Source organism: Hyla sarda, chromosome 11, assembly GCF_029499605.1.
Source record: "Hyla sarda isolate aHylSar1 chromosome 11, aHylSar1.hap1, whole genome shotgun sequence".
NCBI lineage: Eukaryota > Metazoa > Chordata > Amphibia > Anura > Hylidae > Hyla > Hyla sarda.
Window position 1 is genome coordinate 93,481,809 of NC_079199.1, and position 24,867 is coordinate 93,506,675.

General features: G+C 43.6%; 1 protein-coding gene across 3 annotated transcripts in view; it reads left to right on the forward strand.

The window, feature by feature from the left end:
- Positions 1 to 24,867, forward strand: part of FSIP1 (fibrous sheath interacting protein 1) — a 261,319-nt gene that overhangs the window by 110,167 nt on the left and 126,285 nt on the right. For 2 of the 3 annotated variants that reach the window (XR_008849005.1, XR_008849006.1), the window contains exon 12: positions 11,226 to 11,367. Coding sequence is in view for 1 of the 3 variants with exons in the window: in XM_056546997.1 (XP_056402972.1) it covers positions 11,226 to 11,320 (95 nt within the window). In the remaining 2 variants the exon portion in view is untranslated. Of the gene's footprint in view, positions 1 to 11,225; positions 11,375 to 24,867 lie in introns of those variants that run through there. The other variant, XM_056546997.1, reaches the window with a different exon arrangement.

The following is a 24,867-nucleotide window of genomic DNA, read 5'->3' on the forward strand; positions in this document are numbered from 1 at the left end:
TATTTATTGAAACATTATTTTTTTTTTTTTAAATGTGTGGAAACAGATAACATGTTTTGGGCATACTGGTCTGAAGAAGAGGGAGATTACCCCCGAAACATATTATCTCCTTCCACACATTTATTTTAATGTATCAATAAATGTATTTTTGAAACCCCTATACAATTTCTGGTCCAAATACTTTCCACCACTCTGAGTCTGGCAGCGCCTTATTAAAGGGGTACTCTGCCCCTAGCCATCTTATCCCCTATCTAAAGGATAGGGGATAAGATGTCTGATGGCGGGGGTCCTGCCGCTTGGGAGCCCGCGATCTCTCCTGCAGCACCCCCGTTCATGAGCTGCACGGAGCGAAGATCACTCCGTGGCTGATGATGGGCGATACAGGGGCTGAGGTATCGTGACAGCTACGCATCGTGTGATGTCATGCCCCGCCCCCTCATTGCAAGCCAATGGGAGGGGGTGTGAAGGCCGTCACACCCCCTCCCATAGGCTTGCATTGAGGGGGCGGGGCGTGACGTCCTTTAGAGAGGGGATTAGATGTCTAGGGGCTGAGTACCCTTTTAAGGAGGTCACTTATCTCTTCACATTTCTACATTTGCACGTCAGGTTTATATGTCCACTTTCTTGGACCTCAGGGTAGCAGCTGTTTCCGCACCTTGATACCCCGGCAAATAGGGGGGACATGCTTAAAATGCACTTGCGAGGCTTTTAGTAGGAGATCTTTTTCTGTTACAGACTATAAATCGATCCCAATGTAGGTGAAATCTCCCGTGAGTACAGTAGATGGACTGTAAGGCTTTATCTTCATGATATCGAGCCTAACAATGTTATTGTGTCGTGGTGATGTACATTTATTGCTATCAGCACATGTTCTTTCCCAAACAATTTACAGTATAGACAGACATACTTTCCATCCGAGTCAACCTTGCTAGCAAGGCATTCAAATGGTATGTTTATATGTATAAAACGCTACCCCCCCTAATGTATCCTTAATAAGTGAGGGGAAACTATGGCTCATCTATAATCTACACATTTGGGGTTTCTATCTTGTTCCAACCATGTCTGTGTGTTTTTTCAGTGTCTCCTAAACCTTGCAAATCACAACATCAACTAACCATGGTTAAAAGGATTGTAAAGTAAAAGAAACAACCTTAGTTTGGTATCAAAAAGTATAATAAAGCGACTTACTAAGATATTATTAGCCACAGTGCAGCTGAGCCTTCTCCCTTGTAAGCTGTGACATCACAGGCTCTCAAAGCAGTTTGTTCTGTACCTCATGCCCCCTCCCCTTCTGTCAGCACAGGACAAGACCAGTGACGTGAAAGGCTGCCTGCATTACTGCTTATTAGATTTATGATGTATTAGATAAGGCAGCAGGAATCTGTTCTCATTAGAACAGGCTCATTGATGCCTTATCTAATAAGTCATGAAATGAGCAGTAATACTAGCTTTCCCCATCACATCACTAGTCTCATCCTGTGCTGACAGAAGGGGAGAGATCGGGGGCCAGGGGATCTATTTGCCAAATGATACTTCTCACACCGAGTAGATGAGCAATGCGTAATGATCATTGATACCAGAAAACTTTAAGAAAAAAAACATTATCTGCTCATGATCTCCAAGCAGAACAGGCCACATTTCCTCCATCATATGCTCATATGATAAACATGGAATTAGATTATATTTTGGCCATAATACGCAAGATTTCAACCAACGTCAAGGTTCCTCAGACTCTTGCGAGTCCATACACTAACATTAAAGAAAAAAATCACTTAAAGGGGTATTCCAGGAAAAACCTTTTCTTATTAATATCAACTGGCTCCATAAAGTTAAACAGATTTGTAAATGACTTCTATTAAAAAATCTTAATAATAATTATCAGCTGCTGAAATTGAGCTGTTCTTTTCTGTCTGGCAACAGGGCTCTCTGCTGACATCTCTGTCTGTCTCAGGAACTGCACAGAGTAGAAGAGGTTTGCTATGGGGATTTGCTTCTACTCTGGACAGTTCCCGAGACACGTGTCATCAGAGAGCACTTAGACTGAAAAGAAACACTCAACTTCAGCAGCTCATAAGTACTGAAAGGATTAAGATTGTTTAATAGAAGTAATTTACAAATCTGTTTACCTTTCTGGAGCCAGTTGATTTATATATATATATATATATATATATATATATATATATATATATATATAAAAGTTTTTTCCTGGATAACCCCTTTAATCCATCCATCAAACCACTTCTTTAGGGTTTTCCCCCCTTAACAGCCATGTACTGGATTCATCGTTGAATAAAAAATTGTAGGTAGCAGAGACATCTGCTTACATCCAGGAACTAAGACTGAATTTCTGCAAAGTAAAAACAAAAGGAAAAATAGCCAGCACAACAACCTGATACACAGGTGCCTGCTGCTGTGGCAAATACAAAATGTACAAAAAAGAAAGTTGCAACAGCACTCTAGGTCAAAAAATGGAAGCTCTTAGCGCACTTTTTGATCAAAATGTGTCCCCCCATCCACCACGCGGAGGTGGCCTCATATCGGATGGGACCCTAACATGATAACTCACCTCTGCTGTGCATATAGCCTCTGACTGTGTGACATGTTGGATCAGCCATTGACTAAACCACCTCCAGTCTGAGAGGGTGCCACACCCCCCAACTTACAAAGTAAAAACAAAAGGGAAAATAGCCAGCACAACAACCTAATACACAGGTGCCCAGCAGCGGGCACTCTAGGCGGCTGCCTATTTTGCCTATAGGCAGAACTGGCCCTGCTAGCTTCAACCTCCAGTCACTGTAGCCCAAAAAAAGGGTTAAATCAAGATGCAAGGCATTTCTGGCCAAGGCATGCCCCACTTGTACAGGATCTGATGTAGCAAGAACCTTGGTGACAGACTGTAAATCCAAATCTCAACAAGTTGGTTAGTTAAGTGGAACCTAGTCAATTACCTATCAGACCGTATCCTTCTTTTTGGTTGACCTCCTGACTCCTGGGGTCATAGTTTTTGCTATAACTTAAACCTGATGTGTAACTTAAAGTGTAGCCAAATGTCATATACTTACTCTCAGAGCAGAAAACATCAGGGGTTACATCTGTTATGAAACTGTGAGTAATAATGTGCAGAACAATTTCCTCATATACATTTTATGTCCAAAAAGGTCTATAGGGTACTAAATAACCAAGGACGAGAAAATCCTGCAGCACTAATGATAGGGTCTAGGTGACATCCATCCATATGTCTCTAATCTGCTCTAATTCCGTCTGCCTCCATATGAGACACTGTTGGTGGGATCTGCCTGCATTTAAGTATTATGTAAGTTTGGCCTCAAAAGTCTACAAAATGCCATTTTCAGTCTTATGTATAGTGTATATATATCTGTATAGTGTGTATAACTGCATGATTTTTTCTAGCGCTGGGAGCTTCTAATGAATTATTATTTTCAAATAAATTATAATTTTCCATATACTTAAAGATTCTATCATGACAGGGATTGTTCCACAGGACTGGTGCTTAGCAAATGTGGTACAAATATTCAAAAGGGGTCAAAAATGGATCCTGGGAACTATAAGCCTGTAAGTCTAACATCTGTTGTGAGTAAGATTTTGGAGGGTTTTCTGAGAGATGCTATTCTGGAATATCTTAAAGGGGTATTCCGCTGCTCAGTGTTTGGAACAAACTGTTCCGAACGTGGGAGCTCGTGACGTCATAGTCACGCCCCCTCATGATTTCACACCCCGCCCCCTCAATGCAAGTCTATGGGAGTGGGGGCGTGACGGACGTCACGCCCCCACTCCCATAGACTTGCATTTAGGGGGCGTGACATCATGAGGGGGCGTGGCTATGACGTCACGAGCTCCCGGCTCCAGCGTTCGGAACATTTTGTTCCAAATGCTGAGTAACGGAATACCCCTTTAAAGGACATCTGCAACAGTAACAACTTATCCCCTATTCACAGGATAGGGGCTAAGTGTCTGTTCGGGGGGGGGGGGGGGGGGGGGTCCGATTGCTGGAACCCCCTGCGATTTGCGCCAGCTAATGCGCGTAGCGTCGACCTCAGTGAGGTTGACGGTATGCCCCCTCCCCATACAGCTCTATAGGAGAGGCGGGGTGGCACGAACGCTGCATCCCCGCCTCTCCCATAGAACTACATGGAGAAAGCTTGACGGCCGCGGCATCATGCTGCGGCCTACACGCCTCCTGTACAGGGGTCCCAGTGTTCGGACCCCCACAATCAAACACTTATCCCCTATCCTGTGGATAGGGGATAAGTTGTTTTTGCTGCAGATTTCCTTTAATGAAAATAACCTTCTAATAGAGCACCAACCTGGGTTTATGGTTTATGGGATCGGTCCTGTCTGACTAATCTGATCATCTATGAGGAGGTCAGTTATAGATTGGATCGCGGTGAAGCTGTGGATGTTATATATCTGGACTTTTCTAAGGCATTTGATACTGGGCCGCACAAAAGATTGGTACATAAAGTGGGTATTCTGTGACTAGGGGAGGATATATGTAAATCGTTAGTAACTGGCTCAGTGACAGGAAGCAAATGGGGGGGGGGGGGGGTCAATGGGACTTACTCTGGTTGGGTGACAGTTACTAGTATGGACCACAGGGGTCAGTACTGGGTCCACTTCTTTTCAATATGTTTTTTAAAGCGGTACTCCGGTGAAAAACTTTTTCTTTTAAATCAACTGGTGCCAGAAAGTTAAACAGATTTGTAAATTACTTCTATTAAAAAATCTTAATCCTTCCAGTACTTATTAGCTGCTGAATACTACAGCGAAAATTCTTTTCTTTTTGGAACAGAGCTCTCTGCTGACATCATGAGCACAGTGCTCTCTGCTGACATCTCTGTCCATTTTAGGAACTGTGCAGAGCAGCATATGTTTGCATTGGGGATTTCCTTTTACTCTGGACAGTTCCTATAATGTCAGAGATGTCAGCAGAGAGCACTGTGCTCGTGATGTCAGCAGAGAGCTCTGTGTTTCAAGCGGAAAAAAATTTCCACTGTAGTATTCAGCAGCTAATAAGTACAGGAAGGATTAAGATTTTTTAATAGAAGTAATTTACAAATCTGTTTCACTTTCTGGCACCAGTTGATTAAAAAAAAAAAAAAGTTTTTCACCGGAGTACCCCTTTAATCATCTTGTAGAGTAGAATTTCTATATTTGCAGATGGGTTAGTAACTGGCTCAATGACAGGAAGCAGAGTGGGGATCAATGGAACTTACTGGTTGGGTGACAGTTACTAATGGGGACCACAGGGGGTCAGTACTGGGTTCACTTCTTTTCAATTTGTTTATTAATGACCTTGTAGGGGGATTACAGAGTAGATTTCTATATTTGCAGATGATACTAAACTGGGTAAGGTGATCATCACAGTGGAGAAATGTGGAGAAATGTAAGGTGATGCACTTGGGCCGTAAAAACAAAATGTACAATTATGTGCTAAATAATAAGACACTAGGTCAAACTTCTACCAAAAAAGACTTGGGGGGTACTGGTGGACAGTAAACTCGACTTTAGCAATCAGTGCCAGGCAGCAGCTGCCAAGGCTAATAAAGTCATGGGATGTATAGAGAGGCATAGAGGCTCGTAAAAAGAATATAGTTTTGCCGCTGTATAAATTACTAGTCAGACCCCATATGGAGACTTGTGTTCAATACTGGGCACCTGTATATAAGAAGGACATGGCTGAACTATAGAAGGTGCAGAGGAGGATGGCAAGGATTATTAATAGTATAAGAGGATTACAGGACCAAGACAGGTTATCACTTGGGGTTATTTAGTTTGGAAAAAATACGTCTTAGGGCGATCTGATCACAATGTACAAATATATGAATGGACAGTACAGAGATCTTTCTAGTGATCTTTTTATACTTAGGCCGGTAACCATGACAAGGGGGTATCCTCTACATCCAGAGGAAAAAAGGCTTCACCATCATTACTGAAGATTCTTTACTGTAAGAGCAGTGAGACTATGGAACTCTCTGCCACATGATGTTCTGATGTCTGACTCAATAAACAAGTTCAAGGGGGGCCTGGATGTTTATCTAGAGAGTAATAATATTACAGGTTATGGAGACAAGGTTTTTGTGGATAGAATGTTGATCCAGGGATTTATTCTGATGCCGTATTGGAATCGGGAAGGAATTTTTCCTCTGTTATGGTGCAGTTGGCATCAGCCTCATGGGGGGTTTTCGCCTTCCTCTGGATCAGCACAGTGGGGTTTAGGTTAAACTCAGTTACTTAACCCCTTCCTGACCTATGACATACCTGTACGTCATGGGTGGCAAGGTGTTCCCGACCCATGACATACAGGTACGTCATGGACATTACTGCCGCTACTCGCGGCATCCCGCAGCGCCCGGAAAGATGGTGGCTATCACTGATAGCCAGCCATCTTACCATGCGACCACGGGGGGTTTCATCCCCCCCCCCATTCCCCCCAGCGATCGCTGCTATCAGCTAGTCAAATCTGACTAGCTGATAGCAGCGTTTCGCTATGAGAATACTTAGCAGCGCGGTGTTTGAGTCCCGATCACGGGGATCGGGACACACACCGCTCTGCTAAGTGTCCCTGACCCGTCCCCCGGTGTTACTTACCCGTCCATGCGGCGTCCCGAGCGGTCCCGGCGCGAGCGACGTCCTCCAGGTGGTCCCGGCGGCGCTGCGTCCCGGAGGTGAGTTTCCGGCAGCTGTGCGGCATCTTCATTGGCAGCAGTGAGATCGCCGTAAAGTGATCTCATTGCTGCCTCTGGGAGTTTCAAAACTGCAACTCCCAACATGCCCAGACAGCCTTTGGCTTCCTGGGCATGCTGGGAGTTGTAGTTTTGCAACATCTGGAGGTCCACAGTTTGGAGACCACTGTATAATGGTCTCCAATCTGTGCTCTTCCAGATGTTGCCAAACTACAACTCCCAGCATGCTCAGTCTGTCCAGGCATGCTGGGAGTTGTAGTTCTCTAACATCTGGAAGAGCACAGATTGGAGACCATTATACAGTGGTCTCCAAACTGTGGACCTCCAGATGTTGCAAAACTACAACTCCCAGCATGCCCAGACTGCCCAAGCATGCTGGAAGTTGTAGTTCGGCAACATCTGATCCTTCAGATATTGCCGAACTACAACTTCCAGCATGCCTGGGCAGTCTTGGCATGCTGGGAGTTGTAGTTTTGCAACAACTGGAGGCACACTAGTTGGGAAACATTGTCCGTTTCCTACTTCAGTGCCTCCAGCTGTTGCAATTGTTGCAAAACTATAACTCCCAGCATGCACTGACAGACCATGCATGCTGGGAGTTGTAGTTTTGCAACAGCTGGAGGCACACTGGTTTGGAAACACTAAGTTTGGTTGCAAAACACTTGAAAGTTTATTACTTAACTTAGTGTTTCCAAACCAGTGTGCCTCCAGCTGTTGCAAAACTACAACTCCCAGCATGCACGGACAGCCAAAGGGCATGCTCGGAGTTTGCAACAGCTGGATTTTTGCCCCCCGCCCCCAATGTGAATGTACAGGGTACACTCACATGGGCGGAGGTTTACAGTGAGTGCTGCAAGTTTGAGATGGCGCAAATTTTGCGCTGCAGCTCAAACTCCCAGCGGCAAACTTGCTGTGAACCTCTGCCCATGTGACTGTACCCTAAAAGCACTACACTACACTAACACTAACCTAAAATAAAAAGTAAAAAACACTACATATACACATACCCCTACACAGCCCCCCCTCCCCCCCAAAAAATGAAAAACGTCTGGTACGCTACTGTTTCCAAAACGGAGCCTCCAGCTGTTGCAAAATAATAACTCCCAGTATTGCCGGACAGCCATTGACTGTCCAGGCATGCTGGGAGTTTTGCAACAGCTGGAGGCACCCTGTTTGGGAATCATTGGCGTAGAATACCCCTATGTCCACCCCTATGCAAATCCCTAATTCAGGCCTCAAATGCGCATGGCGCTCTCTCACTTTGGAGCCCTGTCGTATTTCAGGGCAACAGTTTTGGGCCACATATGGGGTATCGCCGTACTCGGGAGAAATTGCCTTACAAATTTTGGGGGGCTTTTTCTTCTTTAACCCCTTATGAAAAGGTGAAGTTGGGGTCTACACCAGCATGTTATTGTAAAAAAATAAATTTTTTACACTGACATGCTGGTGTTGCCCTATACTTTTTATTTTCACAAGAGGTAAAAGGGAAAAAAGACCCTCTAAATTTGTAATGCAATTTCTCCCGAGTACGGAGATACCCCATATGTGGGCGCACAACAAGGCCCAGAAGGGAGAGTGCACCATGTACATTTGAGGCGATTTGCACAGGGGTGGCTGATTGTTACAGCAGTTCTGACAAACGCAAAACAATAAATATCCATATGTGACCCCATTTTGGAAACTACACCCCTCACGGAATGTAATAAGGGGTGCAGTGAGCATTTACACCCCACTGGTGTATGACAGATTTTTGGAACAGTGGTCTGTGAAAATGAAAAATAAAAATTTTCATTTGCACAGTCCACCGTTTCAAATATCTGTCAAACGCCAGTGGGGTGTAAATGCTCACTGCACCCCTTATTAAATTCCATGAGGGGTATAGTTTCCAAAATGGGGTCACATGTGGGGGGGGTCCACTGTTCTGGCACCATAGGGGCTTCCTAAATGGGACATGCCGTCCAAAAACCCTTTCAGAAAAACTCACTCTCCAAAATCCCATTGTCGCTCCTTCCCTTCTGAGCCCTCTACTGCGCCCGCCGAACACTTTACATAGACATATGAGGTATGTGCTTACTCGAGAGAAATTGGGTTACAAATTTTAGGGTTATTTCTCTCCTTTTACCCATTGTAAAAATTCAAAAATTGGGTCTACAAGAAAATGCGAGTGTAAAAAAGGAAGATTTAGAATTTTCTCCTTCACTTTGCTGCTATTCCTGTGAAACACCTAAAGGGTTAAAACACTTACTGAGTGTCATTTTGAATACTTTGGGGGGTGCAGTTTTTATAATGGGGTCATTTGTAGGGTATTTCTAATATGAAGACCCTTAAAATCCACTTCCAACCTGAACTGGGCCCTGAAAAATTACGATTTTGAAAATCTTGAGATAAATTGGAAAATTGCTGCGGAACTTTGAAGCCCTCTGGTGTCTTCCAAAAGTAAAAACTTGTCAATTTTTTTATGCAAACACAAAGTAGACATATTGTATATGTGAATCAATATGTAATTTATTTGAAATATCCATTTTCCTTTCAAAGTTAGAAAAATGCTAAATTTTCAAAATTTTCATGAAATTTTTTGATTTTTTACCAAGAAAGGATGCAAATATCAGTGAAATTTTACCAATAACATAAAGTAGAATATGTCACGAAAAAACAATCTCGGAATCAGAATGATAAGTAAAAGCATTCCAGAGTTATTAATGTTTAAAGTGACAGTGGTCAGATTTTCAAAAAATGCCCAGGTCCTGAAGGTGAAAATGGGCTGGGTCATGAAGGGGTTAAAGGGGTACTTTGGAGGGAATTTTTTTTTTTAAATCAACTGGTGCCAGAAAGTTAAACAGATTTGTAAATGACTTCTAAATAAAAATCTTAATCCTTCCAGTACTTATCAGCTGCTGTATGTTCCACAGGAAGTTGTAGTTTTTCCAGTCTGACCACAGTGCTCTCTGCTGACACCTCTGTCCGTTGCAGGAACTGTCCAGAGCAGGAGATAATCCCAATAGCAAACCTCTTCTGCTCCAGACAGTTCCTGACATGGACAGAGGTGGCAGCAGAGAGCCCTGTGGTCAGACTGAAAAGAACTACACAATAAATTAATATGATCACCATACATAGCGTGACTTGCGCTATAATCATACCACATGCTACACTAACATCTTACATACCACATGCTACACTAACATCTTACATACCACATGCTACACTAACATCTTACATACCACATGCTACACTAACATCTTACATACCACATGCTACACTAACATTCCTCCATATGTTATACAGTCAGGCAACAAAGCATTACAGATTATGATGGGGGTTGGGAAAAAAAGGGTAAGGAAGTTCTCAGGCCCAAAGGTTTATTGAAAGACAAAACACAAAGGGGGGGACGGGGACGAGATGGTATATTAATTATTTTGCTTATTGCTGTCTAAACTGTCCAAGATGGAATCGTTTCTGAGCAGGCTGTGGATTTGCCTGCGACAATCCAGGACGGTTATGAATCCCAGAAAATAATCTGTAAAGCACCAATTGGTACGATAGGCTATTTCTGGGTGCAGAGTCACTAAGTTTGGGCTCTAGGGCATCCCACAAGCCCTGTGCAAAGGGGTACTATAAAAAAAAAGGGCAAAGATGTTTCCTCTGGGAACGGGCACCTGGGGCAGTACCTTGTCTTGCACATAGATAGTACGTTTAACCAGGGATTTATTCTGATTGGAATATTGGATTTATATTGGAGTTGTTGGAAAACTGGTATGGGGCAACTGGCACAGTAGGAACACAGGAGGGTTGTAGGTTGAACTTGATGTATATGTGTCTTTTTTCAACCTTATGAACTATGTTACTAGGTTGTATGACCTCAAAGGCAGTCCTCCCTGAATGGCTATTCACGATAAGTCCCTGTGCCTATTGGTTAACCTTGCAAAAGCCACATTAGCCCATATAGTGTCTGCGGTGGCTAATTAGAGCTGTCGCGCCCCCTCCCATTGGCATGCATTGAGGGGGTGTTGCCATGACATCAGGAGCGTTGTGTGACCGTGATGTCACGCGCCTCCACCCCACATCGCCAGTCATCCGGCACGGAGCAAAGTTCGCTCCTTGCACCGGATATCTAAGGTGCCGTAGCCAAGATCGCGGGGGTCCCCAGCAGCAGGATCCCCGCGAACAGACATCTTATCCCCTATCCTTTGGATATGGGCTAAGATGTCTAGGGGTGAAGTACGCCTTTAACTAAATCCAAGAAAATTTTTCATCTGAATTATATTAGAAGATAAAAACTGATCATTTCAGACTCCATCCCTTTTCAATTAAGGTCAATTTTTGCACTCTTGGTTTTAAAAATTCCTCCTAAATTTTCTGGTTACTTCGTCGGGGCTATGATGGATGTGGTCTACTATATAGCCATATGTTTACTCTTCTTGAATGTCTTTTTATGTGTTATTTTATGATCGTGTAACAGATTGATAGTTTGCCGTGCAAATAGTTCTTGTCATCATTGACTTTTACACTTTTCTATCCCCGCAGCTGCCGCGAGGACTTCACGTTGCACTATGCAAATATTAGCTGGAATAACTCGCCTTTGTCCCGCCGTTTCTGGATCCGTGCCTGGAATAATGTAGCTAAATTGTATCTTCTTGTGTTGACGGACACAGTCTCCTTCTGACAGGTATGTTCATTCTCACACTGCCTGGATTACTGGAATAATAAGGTCGATTGCACACATTATCACCTGGTGATGTATACCTCGCACTCCACCGCAACCAATTTTTCCATGGAATTCAGATGAGTAAAAAGCGCGTGTTCACAGCTGTAGAGAGCCATAGAAAAAACAATATTATATACTAATATTATATACAAAATTTATATACAAAATTTATAACATTTACGGCTTTTGACCCTGAGCCCGTGCATACCTCTTTTTAGTTATCTGACCCCTCCAGTGCTGAGATATCAGAGTATATAAATATATCAAAATTAAAGGGGTATTCCAGCAAAATACATCTTATCCCCTATCCAAAGCATAGGGGATAAGATGTCTGATGGCAGGGGGGCCTGCTGCTAGGACCCCCCGCGATCTCCGTACAGCACCCACATTCTCTGCTGCTCCAGTCTGGGAGACATCTGTGTTTCCGCGACTGGAGACATGATGTCACGCCACGCCCCCTCCATTCATGTGTGGTGGCCCAGTACGGGAGTTGTACCCCCAGTACCCTCGCTGCCCTGTCAGACAGCCTCCCTGCAGTGTCCCCTGGGCCCCTTCATCTGTTCCCTTTGTACAAGTCATTTTATGCTATGTTTTGGATATGAGTGTTGTACCTTTAAGAATATTTGTCATATGGTTAACCTGTTGTCATGTGAGTGTAACCTAGTGAGGTGTCAGTGACCTAAGGGTGGCCTATGGGACCCCACCAGAGTCTCCCCTATAGAAGTCCTGGGAGGAGTCTCTTCTCTCTTTTTGAGCTCAGCTCTGAGTCTTTGCTGAGGTCCAGCCAAGTCAAGTCCTAAGAGTGTGTCTGGAGTCCATAGGAGGCCTCAAGTCAGTCCAGCAGCCACAATTCTACAAGTAAGCTACAGAAGGGGTGAAGTCAGTCCAAGTCATCCTGCCTCAAGTCAGTGTGGCCTGCATCCAAATTGTCCAAGTCTACTATAAGTCCCAGCAAGCCTTAAGGTCTCTGAAGTCACTGGTCACCTCCTTGGGCCCAGCCAAGCTGTATAGACTGTTACACCTGACTGACTCAGTAAAACTGCTGTTGTTCCGTAACTTGGTGTCAGAGTCATTATTTGCCCCTCTGCATAGCCCAGGATCCAGCGGTATACCTTCGGGTGGTGTGAAGGGTGAAGAGGTAAAACCATGCCCTGGCGTCACAAACACAAGGAGTTAATGCCATCTGCCCCTAGAGTAATTCCATCTGCCCTCATCACACCCTCACCACACATGTCTATGGGAGGGGGGGCGTGACAGGCGTAAATGGAGGGGGTGTGGCGTGAAGTCACGAGGATAGGGGATAAGATGTCTTTGTCTGGAATACTCTTTAAGCTTTGGAGCCCACTGGTTGTTCCCTTCTCTCTCTAGATTACAGCGGAGAAGAGGGGGTTACAGTACAGCCTACTGGATGTTATTCAGGGGGTTAGAACGGGTGACCAGACTAACTAGTGAAGGAGCCGAACCATGCAGGGTTGTGTACCCCCATAAACAAGGGGGGGCAGCTGCACCCTGGAATTCCAGTCTTATCTACCCCTTGCCCTGGACTTGAATGAACTTTCATTAATATGTTATAAAACTACATAGGCAACACTGTAAATTGGAGGTTTGGTTCCTGATAATAACCTTGCAGCACTCTGGAAAACTTCCCTGCTGCACCCGGCATTCGTTTAGAGCGCCTGGTACAGCGCCGGATGCTCGTGACGTCACAACCGCTCCCCGCTCGTGATGTCACGGGCACGCCCCCTCAATGCAAGTCTATGGGAGGGGGCATGACGGCCATCACACCACCTCCCATAGGCTTGCATTGAGGGGGCGTTGCTGTGATGTCACAAGCAGGGCATGACTGTGACATTACGCGCTTCAACCCTGATTTCAGACCCGAACAAAAATCGTGTGAAATCGGATGCGGATCAAATCGGATGTGTGTAATGGATCCAATTTTTTAATGGCGGTCAATGGATCAAACTTTATATACCATTTCATACGATTTTAAGTTATAAAAATCGTGTACTCAGGTCGGATGCAGAAGTCGTGATGTAAATGCAGCCTAACCCTTTAAAGAATGTAAACAGCTCTACTTTTCAGCAATCAGTTTTTTCCTCACAGTATATTACTGCCCACCAAGGGGCCAGGGCAGGCTCTGCCTATAGGCAAAATAGGCAGCTGCCTAGAGCACACTCTTGATGGGGGCGTCACCCTGCCTGCAGCAATAAAGTTAGCCAGCATCCAAAGCACCTACCCATCCAGCAAAACCCTGCCACCCCAGTAGTAAGGTGATTACACGAGGAGGGCGTTTGTTACAGTGTGTCACTCCAGTAGTAAGGTGATTACATGAGGAGGGGGTTTGTTACAGTGTGCCACCCCAGTAGTAAGGTGATTACATGAGGAGGGAGTTTGTTACAGTGTGTCACCCCAGTAGTAAGGTGATTACATGAGGAGGTTTGTTACAGTGTGTCACCCCAGTAGTAAGGAGATTACATGAGGTGGAGGTTTGTTACAGTGTGCCACCCCAGTAGTAAGATGATTACATGAGGAGGGGGTTTTTTACAGTGTGTCATCCCAGTAGTAAGGTGATTACATAAGGAGGAGGTTTGTTACAGTGTGTCATCCCAGTAGTAAGGAGATTACATGAGGAGGAGGTTTGTTACAGTGTGTCACCCCAGTAGTAAGGATATTACATGAGGAGAAGGTTTGTTACCGTGTGTCACCCCAGTAGTAAGGTGATTACATGAGGAGGGGGTTTGTTACCGTGTGTCACCCCAGTAGTAAGGATATTACATGAGGAGAAGGTTTGTTACCGTGTGTCACCCCAGTGGTAAGGTAATTACACGAGGAGGGCGTTTGTTACAGTGTATCGCCCCAGCAGTAAGGAGATTACATGAGAAGGAGGTTTGTTATAGTGTGTCACCCCAGTAGTAAGGTGATTACATGAGGAGGGGGTTTGTTACAGTGTGTCACTCCAGTAGTAAGGTGATTACATGAGGAGGGGGTTTGTTACAGTGTGCCACCCCAGTAGTAAGGTGATTACATGAGGAGGGGGTTTGTTACAGTGTGTCACCCCAGTAGTAAGGTGATTACATGAGGAGGAGGTTTGTTACAGTGTGTGACCCCAGTAGTAAGGAGATTACATGAGGAGGTTTGTTACAGTGTGTCACCCCAGTAGTACGGAGATTACGTGAGGTGGAGGTTTGTTACAGTGTGCCACCCCAGTAGTACGGTGATTACATGAAGAGGGGGTTTGTTACAGTGTGTCACCCCAGTAGTAAGGTGATTACATGAGGAGAAGGTTTGTTACAGTGTGTCACCCCAGTAGTAAGATGATTACATGAGGAGGGGGTTTGTTACAGTGTGTCACCCCAGTAGTAAGGTGATTACCTAAGGAGGAGGTTTGTTACAGTGTGTCATCCCAGTAGTAAGGAGATTACATGAGGAGGAGGTTTGTTACAGTGTGTCACCCCAGTAGTAAGGTGATTACCTAAGGAGGAGGTTTGTTACAGTGTGTCATCCCAGTAGTAAGGAGATTACATGAGGAGGGTTTTTTTTTTACAGTGTCTCACCTCAGTAGTAAGATGATTACATGAGGAGGGGGTTTGTTACAGTGTGTCATCCCAGTAGTAAGGAGATTACATGAGGAGAAGGTTTGTTACAGTGTGTCACTCCAGTAGTAAGGATATTACATGAGCAGAAGGTTTGTTACCGTGTGTCACCCCAGTAGTAATGAGATTACATGGGAAGGGGGTTTGTTTCAATGTGTCACCCCAGTAGTAAGGTGATTACATGAGGAGGAGGTTTGTTACAGTGTGTCACCCCAGTAGTAAGGTAATTACATGAGAAGGAGGTTCCGCCCATTCCCATAGACTTTCATTGAGGGGGCAGGCCGTGACATCACGAGAAGGTGGGCGTGAACACGGAAGCCTGCACACAGCGTTCGAAACTCAATGTTCCGGATGCTGGGGAGCGGAGTAACCCTTTAAAGGATATGTGCACTACTAAAGACTAATGCCAAATAAATTAGTATATAGAATATGATCTTACAAGAACAGATTTCTATGAGGACGTCTCTATGATGCCCTATGCAATATGGATTAAAAAAAACCTCCTTACTCCCAGTACAATACAATGGTATCATATTATTTGATGTTTATATCCACTTCAGGAGACTATTTTAGGGAGCGGTGATGGTAGCTCCACTTATGTCACTTACGTGTTTAAGATGCGTACACAAGGGTTCTTGTTATGTCTTCCCACCTGTTCGTGCCATCTGGAATTCCTGTGTGCTTGTAACACATTTATAGAAGAACTGAGCTGTGACAAGGTCCCCACCTGGGAATGTGGAATAGATTTAGGAGAAGAAGCCAGATTTAGAATTTTAACTTGTCGATATTCTCCTCAGCGTGTCAGCTAGGTGTCTTGGTGCTTCACATGATGCCAACAAGAACTTTACTCGGTCTCACAGTCATTGACTTATGTGAAACCACTCATAGCAAATTGTAACGAATGCCAGATTAAAGTGGTATGGGGCACATGCATCGGGACCACCACCATCCGCACCATTCACCCTGTAGGCCAAAGGCAAATGTTAGATTGCAGGCTCTTACCATGCTCTTTAGTGTGACGTGTGACGTGCATCATTTGCATGGATAAAGTATACATTGCTCTTTGAACCCCAACTTCACACCACTGTCAGCCAAAAAAGCTTCTGTGCACGTGAGTGCTTGTGGTGGTGACACGGGGTGCAAGATAGACTTGTCAGGTCGTGACACCAGGGCACTGTTAGCCTATACCCGGTCCGAGGTGGAGACAGCTTCTCGTGGGCCAGGCACGGGGCAATAGACACACCGACACCAGGCTATGGATAACTGTCTTTTACTGAGGCAGGAGTAGATAGTACAACACTCACAGTACGGAGCAGAGTAGAAGGGATGCAGTGTAACCCTTGGGAGCCCTGTTGCCTTGCTGGGACCTATAGTGCTTTTCACCCACTTGAATTAGATAGACTTGAGACTTGGAGATTAAGAGATATGCCACGCTGACTAGGGTTCTTGATTTGATGAAGAGCTTTTCTTTAGGCTTCCCTTGGAATCACCTCACACGCCTTCCAACTCCTTTCCACACTGTAGGTTGCATGGAGCTCAAAACTGAACTGAACACTGACTCAATCTGAATCACCTTTCTTAAGGATACAGTACATATATAATACAAGAATACAGTAAATACAGCAAAGTGCATAAACACAGTAAACAATAGAACAGTGGGCCCATCACAGGGGCAGCAGGTATGCCCGAGGAGATCCGCAGCCCACAGGACAGCCTTTGGTGCTGGGACACCACATGCTTATAGTCAATCACGACTGGACATAAACCTAGTGCATGATTACTAATATAATATAGTCATAATGAGTGGATCCATCATCGGATATTAAATTGTATTCCTGATCCCATTGCTACAATAATAGCAATGAAAAAACCTCTTTATAGGGCTCGAAATGGGTTAATGGGTCTTTAGGGCTCCAGAGACTAGTCCGTAGTATTGGTGGACTCCTGCAGCCACATGAAGGATGATCATATAATATATCTATTCATTCGTATTAGTAAAGGCCTATCTGTTCTTACAGGGAATCTTCTGACTGTTGTGGTATAGCATGGAACCGAGTGAAGGAGCCGAGGTGAAGAAATACCTGGTTCTTCACCCTTAACCCCTGCAAAGGGGTGCAGCGGAAAACTCCCAGGTTGCTACCCTTAGTGCTGCCACCTTTTGCAGCTGCTGAAGTGGATGTAGTATGGTACTTGAGGACTCAGCAGAGGCCTAGTCGTTCAGGACGAAGGTCAAGGACTGGCAGATCTTGTGCAGATACGGAAGATGGACAACAGGTCAAGTCGTAGGTCAGGAAAGGCGGAAGAATAATCAAATAGTAAGCCAGGTTAATACCGGAGAAGGAGAAACTAAGTGCCGCTTAGTAGTTCTCTTTAAGGGTACGTTCACAGGACCGGATTTATTTGCGGGTTTCCCCGCTGCGTATTTGAAAGGGCGGGGGCTCTTCTCAGCTGTCCGCAGCAGACCTAGTGTGCCCAAAATACCAGCTGTGCCGGTAAAATACCGGCCAGGTAGCAACCCTAAATGTGGGAGATATCTAAACTCTGTACTTGGCTACCTCTGGAGCGCCCATTGACAATCAGACACTTATACCTATCCTGTGGATAAGGGATAAGTGATGTAACCGGAATATCTCTTTAAATGGTTTATGTGGTGTTCATTGCGCCTTGGTGCCTATCCTCCCCATATTCTTCCTCCATGGTAGGGACTTTACTATAGACAACATGATATCTACAGAAAGGTGACGTGCCATCTGTTCAGACAACAGGTTAGGGTTCCTCCGTGGGCAGGATTTGTGGAAGGGTAATAAGTTTTCCCAATTTCCACCCACGGAAGCAGGGCCGGCTCTGCCTATGGGCAAAATAGGCAAATGCCTAGAGCGCACTCTTGATGGGGGCAACGCTAACCGCAGTAATAAAGTTAGCCAGCCAGTCACCCAAGAAGTAAGGTGATTACATGAGGAAGAGGTTTGTTACAGTGTGTCACCCCATTAGTAAGGAGATTACATGAGGAAGAGGTTTGTTACAGTGTGTCACCCCATTAGTAAGGAGATTACATGAGGAGGGAGTTTGTTACAGTGTGTCACCCCATTACTAAGGAGATTACATGAGGAGGAGGTTTGTTACAGTGTGTCACCCCAGTAGTAAGGAGATTACATGAGGAGGAGGGTTGTTACAGCGTGTCACCCCAGTAGTAAGGAGATTACATGAGGAGGGGGTTTGTTACAGTGTGTCACCTCAGTAGTAAAGTAATTACATGAGGAGGAGGTTTGTTACAGTGTGTCACCCCAGTAGTAAGGAGATTACATGAGGAGGAGGGTTGTTACAGCGTGTCACCCCAGTAGTAAGGAGATTACATGAGGAGGGGGTTTGTTACAGTGTGTCACCTCAGTAGTAAAGTAATTACATGAGGAGGAGGTTTGTTACAGTGTGTCACCTCAGTAGTAAAGTAATTACATGAGGAGGAGGTTTGTTACAGTGTGTCACCTCAGTAGTAAAGTAATTACATGAGGAGGAGGGGAGGTGTGTCAAAGCGCGGAGCCAATGGGCGGGGTCAAGGGACAACAAAATTAGCTTTCGCCTAGGGTGGCAGAAATCTTTGCACCACACCTGCACGGAAGGTATCTCCACATCTAAGTCTCTGTGACTGGGGAGGAACTTGGTGAATGTGAACTTCTTCTAAAATCATGTCTGTGCTCTAGTAGTGAATTCTGGTATTTCTTCTTTTGAACTTTCTAATTCTTTTCCAGTACGTGTCTGATGGAAAACATGATTCATACTCCAAAGATCTGTCTGAGGAAGAAAAATGACCTACCTCAGGGAAGGGGGAAGTATGCATGCTACCATAATCCATCATGAGACCTATTCCAATAACTGTGGGGACTAGAAATACATTTACATAATTTCGTGGAATAAGTAAAACCAATGTCCAGGAGCTGATGCACCTGGTGGAAAGTCATGTCGGATGTTACAGAACTGTGAGAATGACTCGCAGAAATGAAGGATTACGTCTAAAAGGATCCGGTAGATGACAACACATAGGGGGAGATAAATCAGAACTACTCACCCAAACTGGATCACCTTGATAAGTAAAGGAAGGTTGTCAGCCCACTCACTGGTGTTCTCCTATGAGGGCACATCGGAGAATCAGCACAAGAAAGGTCCAGCGCTTAGTCAGATGTCCTGTATTAAAACTTCATATTTTTATTAAAAATCCATTGAAACAATCCAGAAGATGTCATGATACAAAAACAATGATTCTTGATGCATTTCAGGGATGAGGGGTCACCCCTTAGTCATAAGCCTTAAAGGGGTATTCCAGGAAATCAACTGGCTCCAGAAAGTTAAACAAATTTGTAATTTACCTCTATTAAAAAAAATCTTAATCCTTCCAATAATTCTCAGCTGCTGAAGTTGAGTTGTTCTTTTCTGTCTGGTGCTCTCTGCTGACATCACTGCTTGTCTCAGGAATTGAACAGAGTAGAAGAGGTTTGCTATGGGGATTTGCTTCTACTCTGGACAGTTCCTAAGACAGGGGTCATCAGAGCGCACTTAGACAGAAAAGAACAACTCAACTTCAGAAGCTAAGCTAATTAGGATTTTGTAATAGAAGTAATTTACAAATCTAAATAAGAAGTAAATTGGGGCTCAAGGTCTTGAACAAATGGCCATAGGATATAGATTTATATAAAAATAACTATTTATTAATATAATATATAAAACTAGTGGAGATAGGTGTCCCTCAGGGCCCTTGTGATGACATCACTCCAACAAGTATAACAATAAAATGGTATATACAAATAATAAAATATTAAAAGTGTGACCACTATAGAAAGGTAGATAAGTTCATCTAATTGATGCGCTCGTTTTTTCTTTCCGATTGGCACAATATGTACAAATAGCAACTCAATAGCAGTAACCAGTAGCAACCATATATGAAAAAGTCAGCCGGCAGCAGTTAATCCTAATAGCTTCTCTCAGTCCTTAATCAATGATAGATATAGACAAAAGCTGGCCAGCATAAATACTTTTTTTTTTTTTTTTAAATCAACTCAACCAATCAAAATCAACCACTCTTCCTTTGCAAACAGCTCCAGGTCTCTCTTATTGGAAGACGCCTTTTTCCAACAGCAATTTTAAGATCTCTCCACAGGTGTTCAATGGGATTTAGATCTGGACTCATTGCTGCCACTTCAGAACTCTCCAGCGCTTTGTTGCCATCCATTTCTGGGGCTTTTTGATGTGTGTTTGGGGTTATTGTCCTGCTGGAAGGCCCAAGATCTCCGAAGCAAACCCAGCTTTCTGACACTGGGTTGTACAGTGCGACCCAAAATCCATTGGTAATCCTCAAATTTCATGATTCCTTGTACACATTCAAGGCCCCCAGTGCCAGAGGCAGCAAAACAACCCCAAAACATCATTGATCCTCCACCATATTTCACTGTAGGTACTGTGTTCTTTTCTTTGTAGGCCTCATTCCGTTTTCGGTAAACAGTAGAATGATGTGCTTTACCAAAAAGCTCTATCTTGGTCTCATCTGTCCACAAGACGTTTTCCCAGAAGGATTTTGGCGTACTCAAGTTCATTTTGGCAGAATGTAGTCTTGCTTTTTTATTTCTCTGTGTCAGCAGTGGGGTCCTCCTGGGTCTCCTGCCATAGCGTTTCATTTCATTTAAATGTTGACTGATAGTTCTCGCTGACACTGATGCTCCCTGAGCCTGCAGGACAGCTTGAATATCTTTGGAACTTGTTTGGGGCTGCTTATCCACCATCCGGATTTTCCTGTGTTGACACCTTTCATCAATTTTTCTCTTCCGTCCACGCTCAGGGAGATTAGCTACAGTGCTATGGTTCTCTTGGAGAACAATTTTGGTTCTCCAAGTCCTCAGACAGTTCTCTTCTCCTCTTTCTGTTGTCCATGCTTAGTGTGGCACACACAGACACACAATGCCAAGACTAAGTGAACTTCTCTCCTTTTTATCTGCTTTCAGGTGTGATTTTTATATTGCCCACACCTGTTACTTTCCCCAGGTGAGTTTAAAGGAGCATCACATGCTTGAAACAATCTTATATTTTCACAATTTTGAGGGGGTGACAATAATTTTGTCCAGACCATTTTTGGAGTTTGGTGACATTATGTCCAATTTGCTTTTTTTCCTCCCTTTTTTGGTTTAGTTCCAATACACACAGAGGGAATAAACATGTGTATAGCAAAACATTTGTTACTGCAATCCTTTTCTGGGAGAAATACTTCATTTTCAAGAAAAATTTCAGGGGTGCCAACATTTACGGCCATAACTGTAGATGAAGAAAGTAGATAAAGGAGTAATAGGATAAACAGTAATTTATTAAACGTATGGGGGACATTTATCAATGGGGGACATTTAGCAAAACCTGTGTAAAGGAAAAGTTGACCAGTTGCCCATAGCAACCCATCAGATCGCTTCTTTCATTTTTAGAAACAGTCTGCACTGTGTGGCGGCAACCGACCTAGATTTACGCGATTATTTAAGCCGGTTATCTGCATAAAATATCGTAAATATGGCAGGTGCAGTGACCCCACCCCCTATGCAGCGAAGCCCACCTCCCTTGTAACTAAAGTGGTGACTTGGCGAAAAGGGGGCCAATTCATACCCCACTTGATAAATCCCCCTCCCCGGGGTAATTCTATATGCACTGGGCTGTAATTTTAATGCTAGGCATAATGGTGGAAATTTCTCAAAAATTGCGCCAGATTGCGCCAGATACAGTCTAAAATTGCGCCAGATTTTTAAAAATGACTCAGGCTGTTTGAAAATCTGGCGCAGTTTACACTGTGTTCATTCTACACCAGTGTTACCCAACCAGGGTGCCTCCAGCTGTTGCAAGACTACAACTCCCAGCATTTGTTGTAGTTTTGCAACCGCTGGAGGCACCCTGGGATGGAAACACTGGTCTACACCATCTGTAAGATAGTACTCTTAAAGAGGCCCCCTTTTACAGAGGCCATAGCCCTTTAAAAAAAAATCACTGTACGTAGTGCAAGCAAGGCAAAATAATTTTGAAAATGTGTGCTGCGCCACTTTTTCAACAAATCGGGCGCAGTCTACATAGTTTTGAATATTCCACCCCCTCCCATTATGTATTATGTACATCATTATATGTATTATGTACATCATTATATGTATTATGTACATCATTATATGTATTATGTACATCATTATATGTATTATGTACATCATTATGTATTATATATATTATGTACATCATTATGTATATCAATATGTATTATGTATATATCACTATGTATTATATATATATATATATATATCATTATGTGTTATATATATATCATTATGTATATCATTATGTATTATATCACTATGTATTATATATATATCATTATATGTATTATGTACATTATGTATATTATTATGTATTATGTAAATCATTATGTATATCATTCCCTAAATCAGGTTACAATAAGTATCGCATTACTACGAGTATAAACACAGACCGGGCCCATTGTTACAGCGGATTATGGAGTCACTCATAACATGTCTGTGTTTCTAAAGGATTATAATTTTTCACTCCCGAATAATGTCTGTAGGCATCGCTGTTACTTAGTCAGTGTGTCTGTCTAGTTCTTGGACTTCCTATTACCAGAATATGAGGTGAATAGAAACCAGTCCCCAAATCCTGACCTCTGGTTCTACCATAGGTGAACATAGCTGAGTGGTCGTACAATAGAAGGGCTCCAACTTTCACATACACTTTGGCAGGACATTTATTAAAACCTGTGTAGAGGAAGAGTGGTGCAGTTGCCCATAGCAACCTATCAGATTTCTTCCTTTAATTTTATAGTGGCCTTTATGAAAGTGAAAGAAGCTATCTGATTGGCTGCTATGGGCAACTTCACCACTCTTCCTCTGCACAGCTTTTGATCTCCCTAAAATGTTTATTTTGTTTAATTTTATGTTTTCTTAATGTTTCAATACATTTTCATATATCTGACTGTTGCCGTCAGTAAATGGGATGTTAGTCCTGCTTTACACAGCTATATCTTTATTACAATGAATCAGTCAGTGGTAAAAGCTGTTGCCCTAGAGCATGGGTGGGGAACGCCTGGCCTGTGACATCATATTTTATTGTGGCCCAACAGTGGTTCCCAACTAGAGCGTCACTAGAATCCACCAGGGGTGGCACAGCATTTCAATGGGGAAGAAGGCGACAGGACACGCTAGGATGATGTACTAGTGCATCCTAGGCTGCAGACAGCATGATGCCTGCAGACACTAGAGGCCGGGAATGTCTATTCCTCCAGGAGGTGCATAATGAGTGACGTCATCATGCGCATCCCAAATATGGAGATGTTCTAGTGGCTGTAGGAAGAGGCCTAGAAGCAGGAGTGTGTGTGCAGTGGAGTATGTGTTTTTATAAATCTTCATGGGGGTCCTATATACAGGGGGTAAACTACCTACAGAAGGTCCTAGAAGGCAAACTAACTACATGGGGGTCCTATATAAACAACCTATAGGAGGACCTACCTACAGGAACAAGCTCCCTTCAGGGAAGGTCCTACCTTTAGGCGGCAAGCTATATACAGGGGGTGCAAACAGTTTCCCTCTTCTCTCTCTATTGAGAACACATGGACGTTCACCTGAGCATTCATATGTGCGAACGTATCAGGATGATATTTGTTCGTCTGACAGCTATTGAAGGTGTATGGCCACTTTTAGATCAGCAGGTTGACCCCGTTCAGTCACTACACTGTGCATAAGGCAGTGTAATTGTTTTGTCCGGAGTGTCCTTTTAATTGCTACATGGAATGGATGGGGGGGGGGGGGGGGGGGTGATGGGTCCCTTATATTGTATATCATACATAATGAAGAACATAATATGACTTGTATGATGTTTTTATACAGTTTTTTTTTACACCTTTTAGACTCTTTTGTGTAGTGAAAAGTGTCATTGGTTCACAAAAAAGGAGTATGACTTGTGTGTGACTCTTTGTGTGCCTAATATTGCACCAAAAATTCTGGTATAACATTGTGGAGTAATGTAGGCCTAATGAAAGTTGGTCTAAAATAAGTCTAGAAAAAAAGGCAGATTTCAATGCCGAGGATCCAAAGACTCTTCTTACCACAAACACAGTATAATGCTGGCTACAGTTACATAAAATATTTGAGAGAGGTATTTTTTCCCTCTTTTTATTGCCCCTAGGTAACTAAGAATAACACGCCTCCCCCATTTCATAAAGGATCATCTTACGTGTCTATCAATAGGTGATTTGTGGTTTGGGAGCCAGTTCTCTTGACATTGGTCATGTCACGTTTCTCCAGCCAAATGTTAGTTTTTCAGACAGCTGACTTCTCATAAACTTCAATGAATAATAGCTAATAGTGCAAATGTGTTAAAGGGGCAGTAAAGTTCATTTGTGGTCGGGTTACCTTACGTGTACAGTAATGAAAAACAACCAACCTATAGAACCATGCCTGATGTGTGCCCGGCCGGGCGATTAGGGAAACCTATGATAAAAGGGTAATAAGGATAAGCTAAGATAAAATAATCTAAAATTAGGGAGAGTGGGTGGGTGAACGAAAACAGACAGCAGGGACCTAAGTACCCAGGGTTACTGCTTGTTATAGTGCCCAGACTCCTCCCACAAATTAGGTTAACTGTTTCAGCTAATCTCCACTTGTGGTCGGATTACCTTACGTGTACAGTAATGAAAAGCAACCAACCTATAGAGCCATGCCTGATGTGTGCCCGGCCGGCCGATTAGGGTAACCTATGATAAGAAGGGGGCAAAACACCAATCTGATAGGAATATTATTTAATTGAATAATGGTACAAAATTAAACAATAGCCAACTGACTAAAGGCTCTTG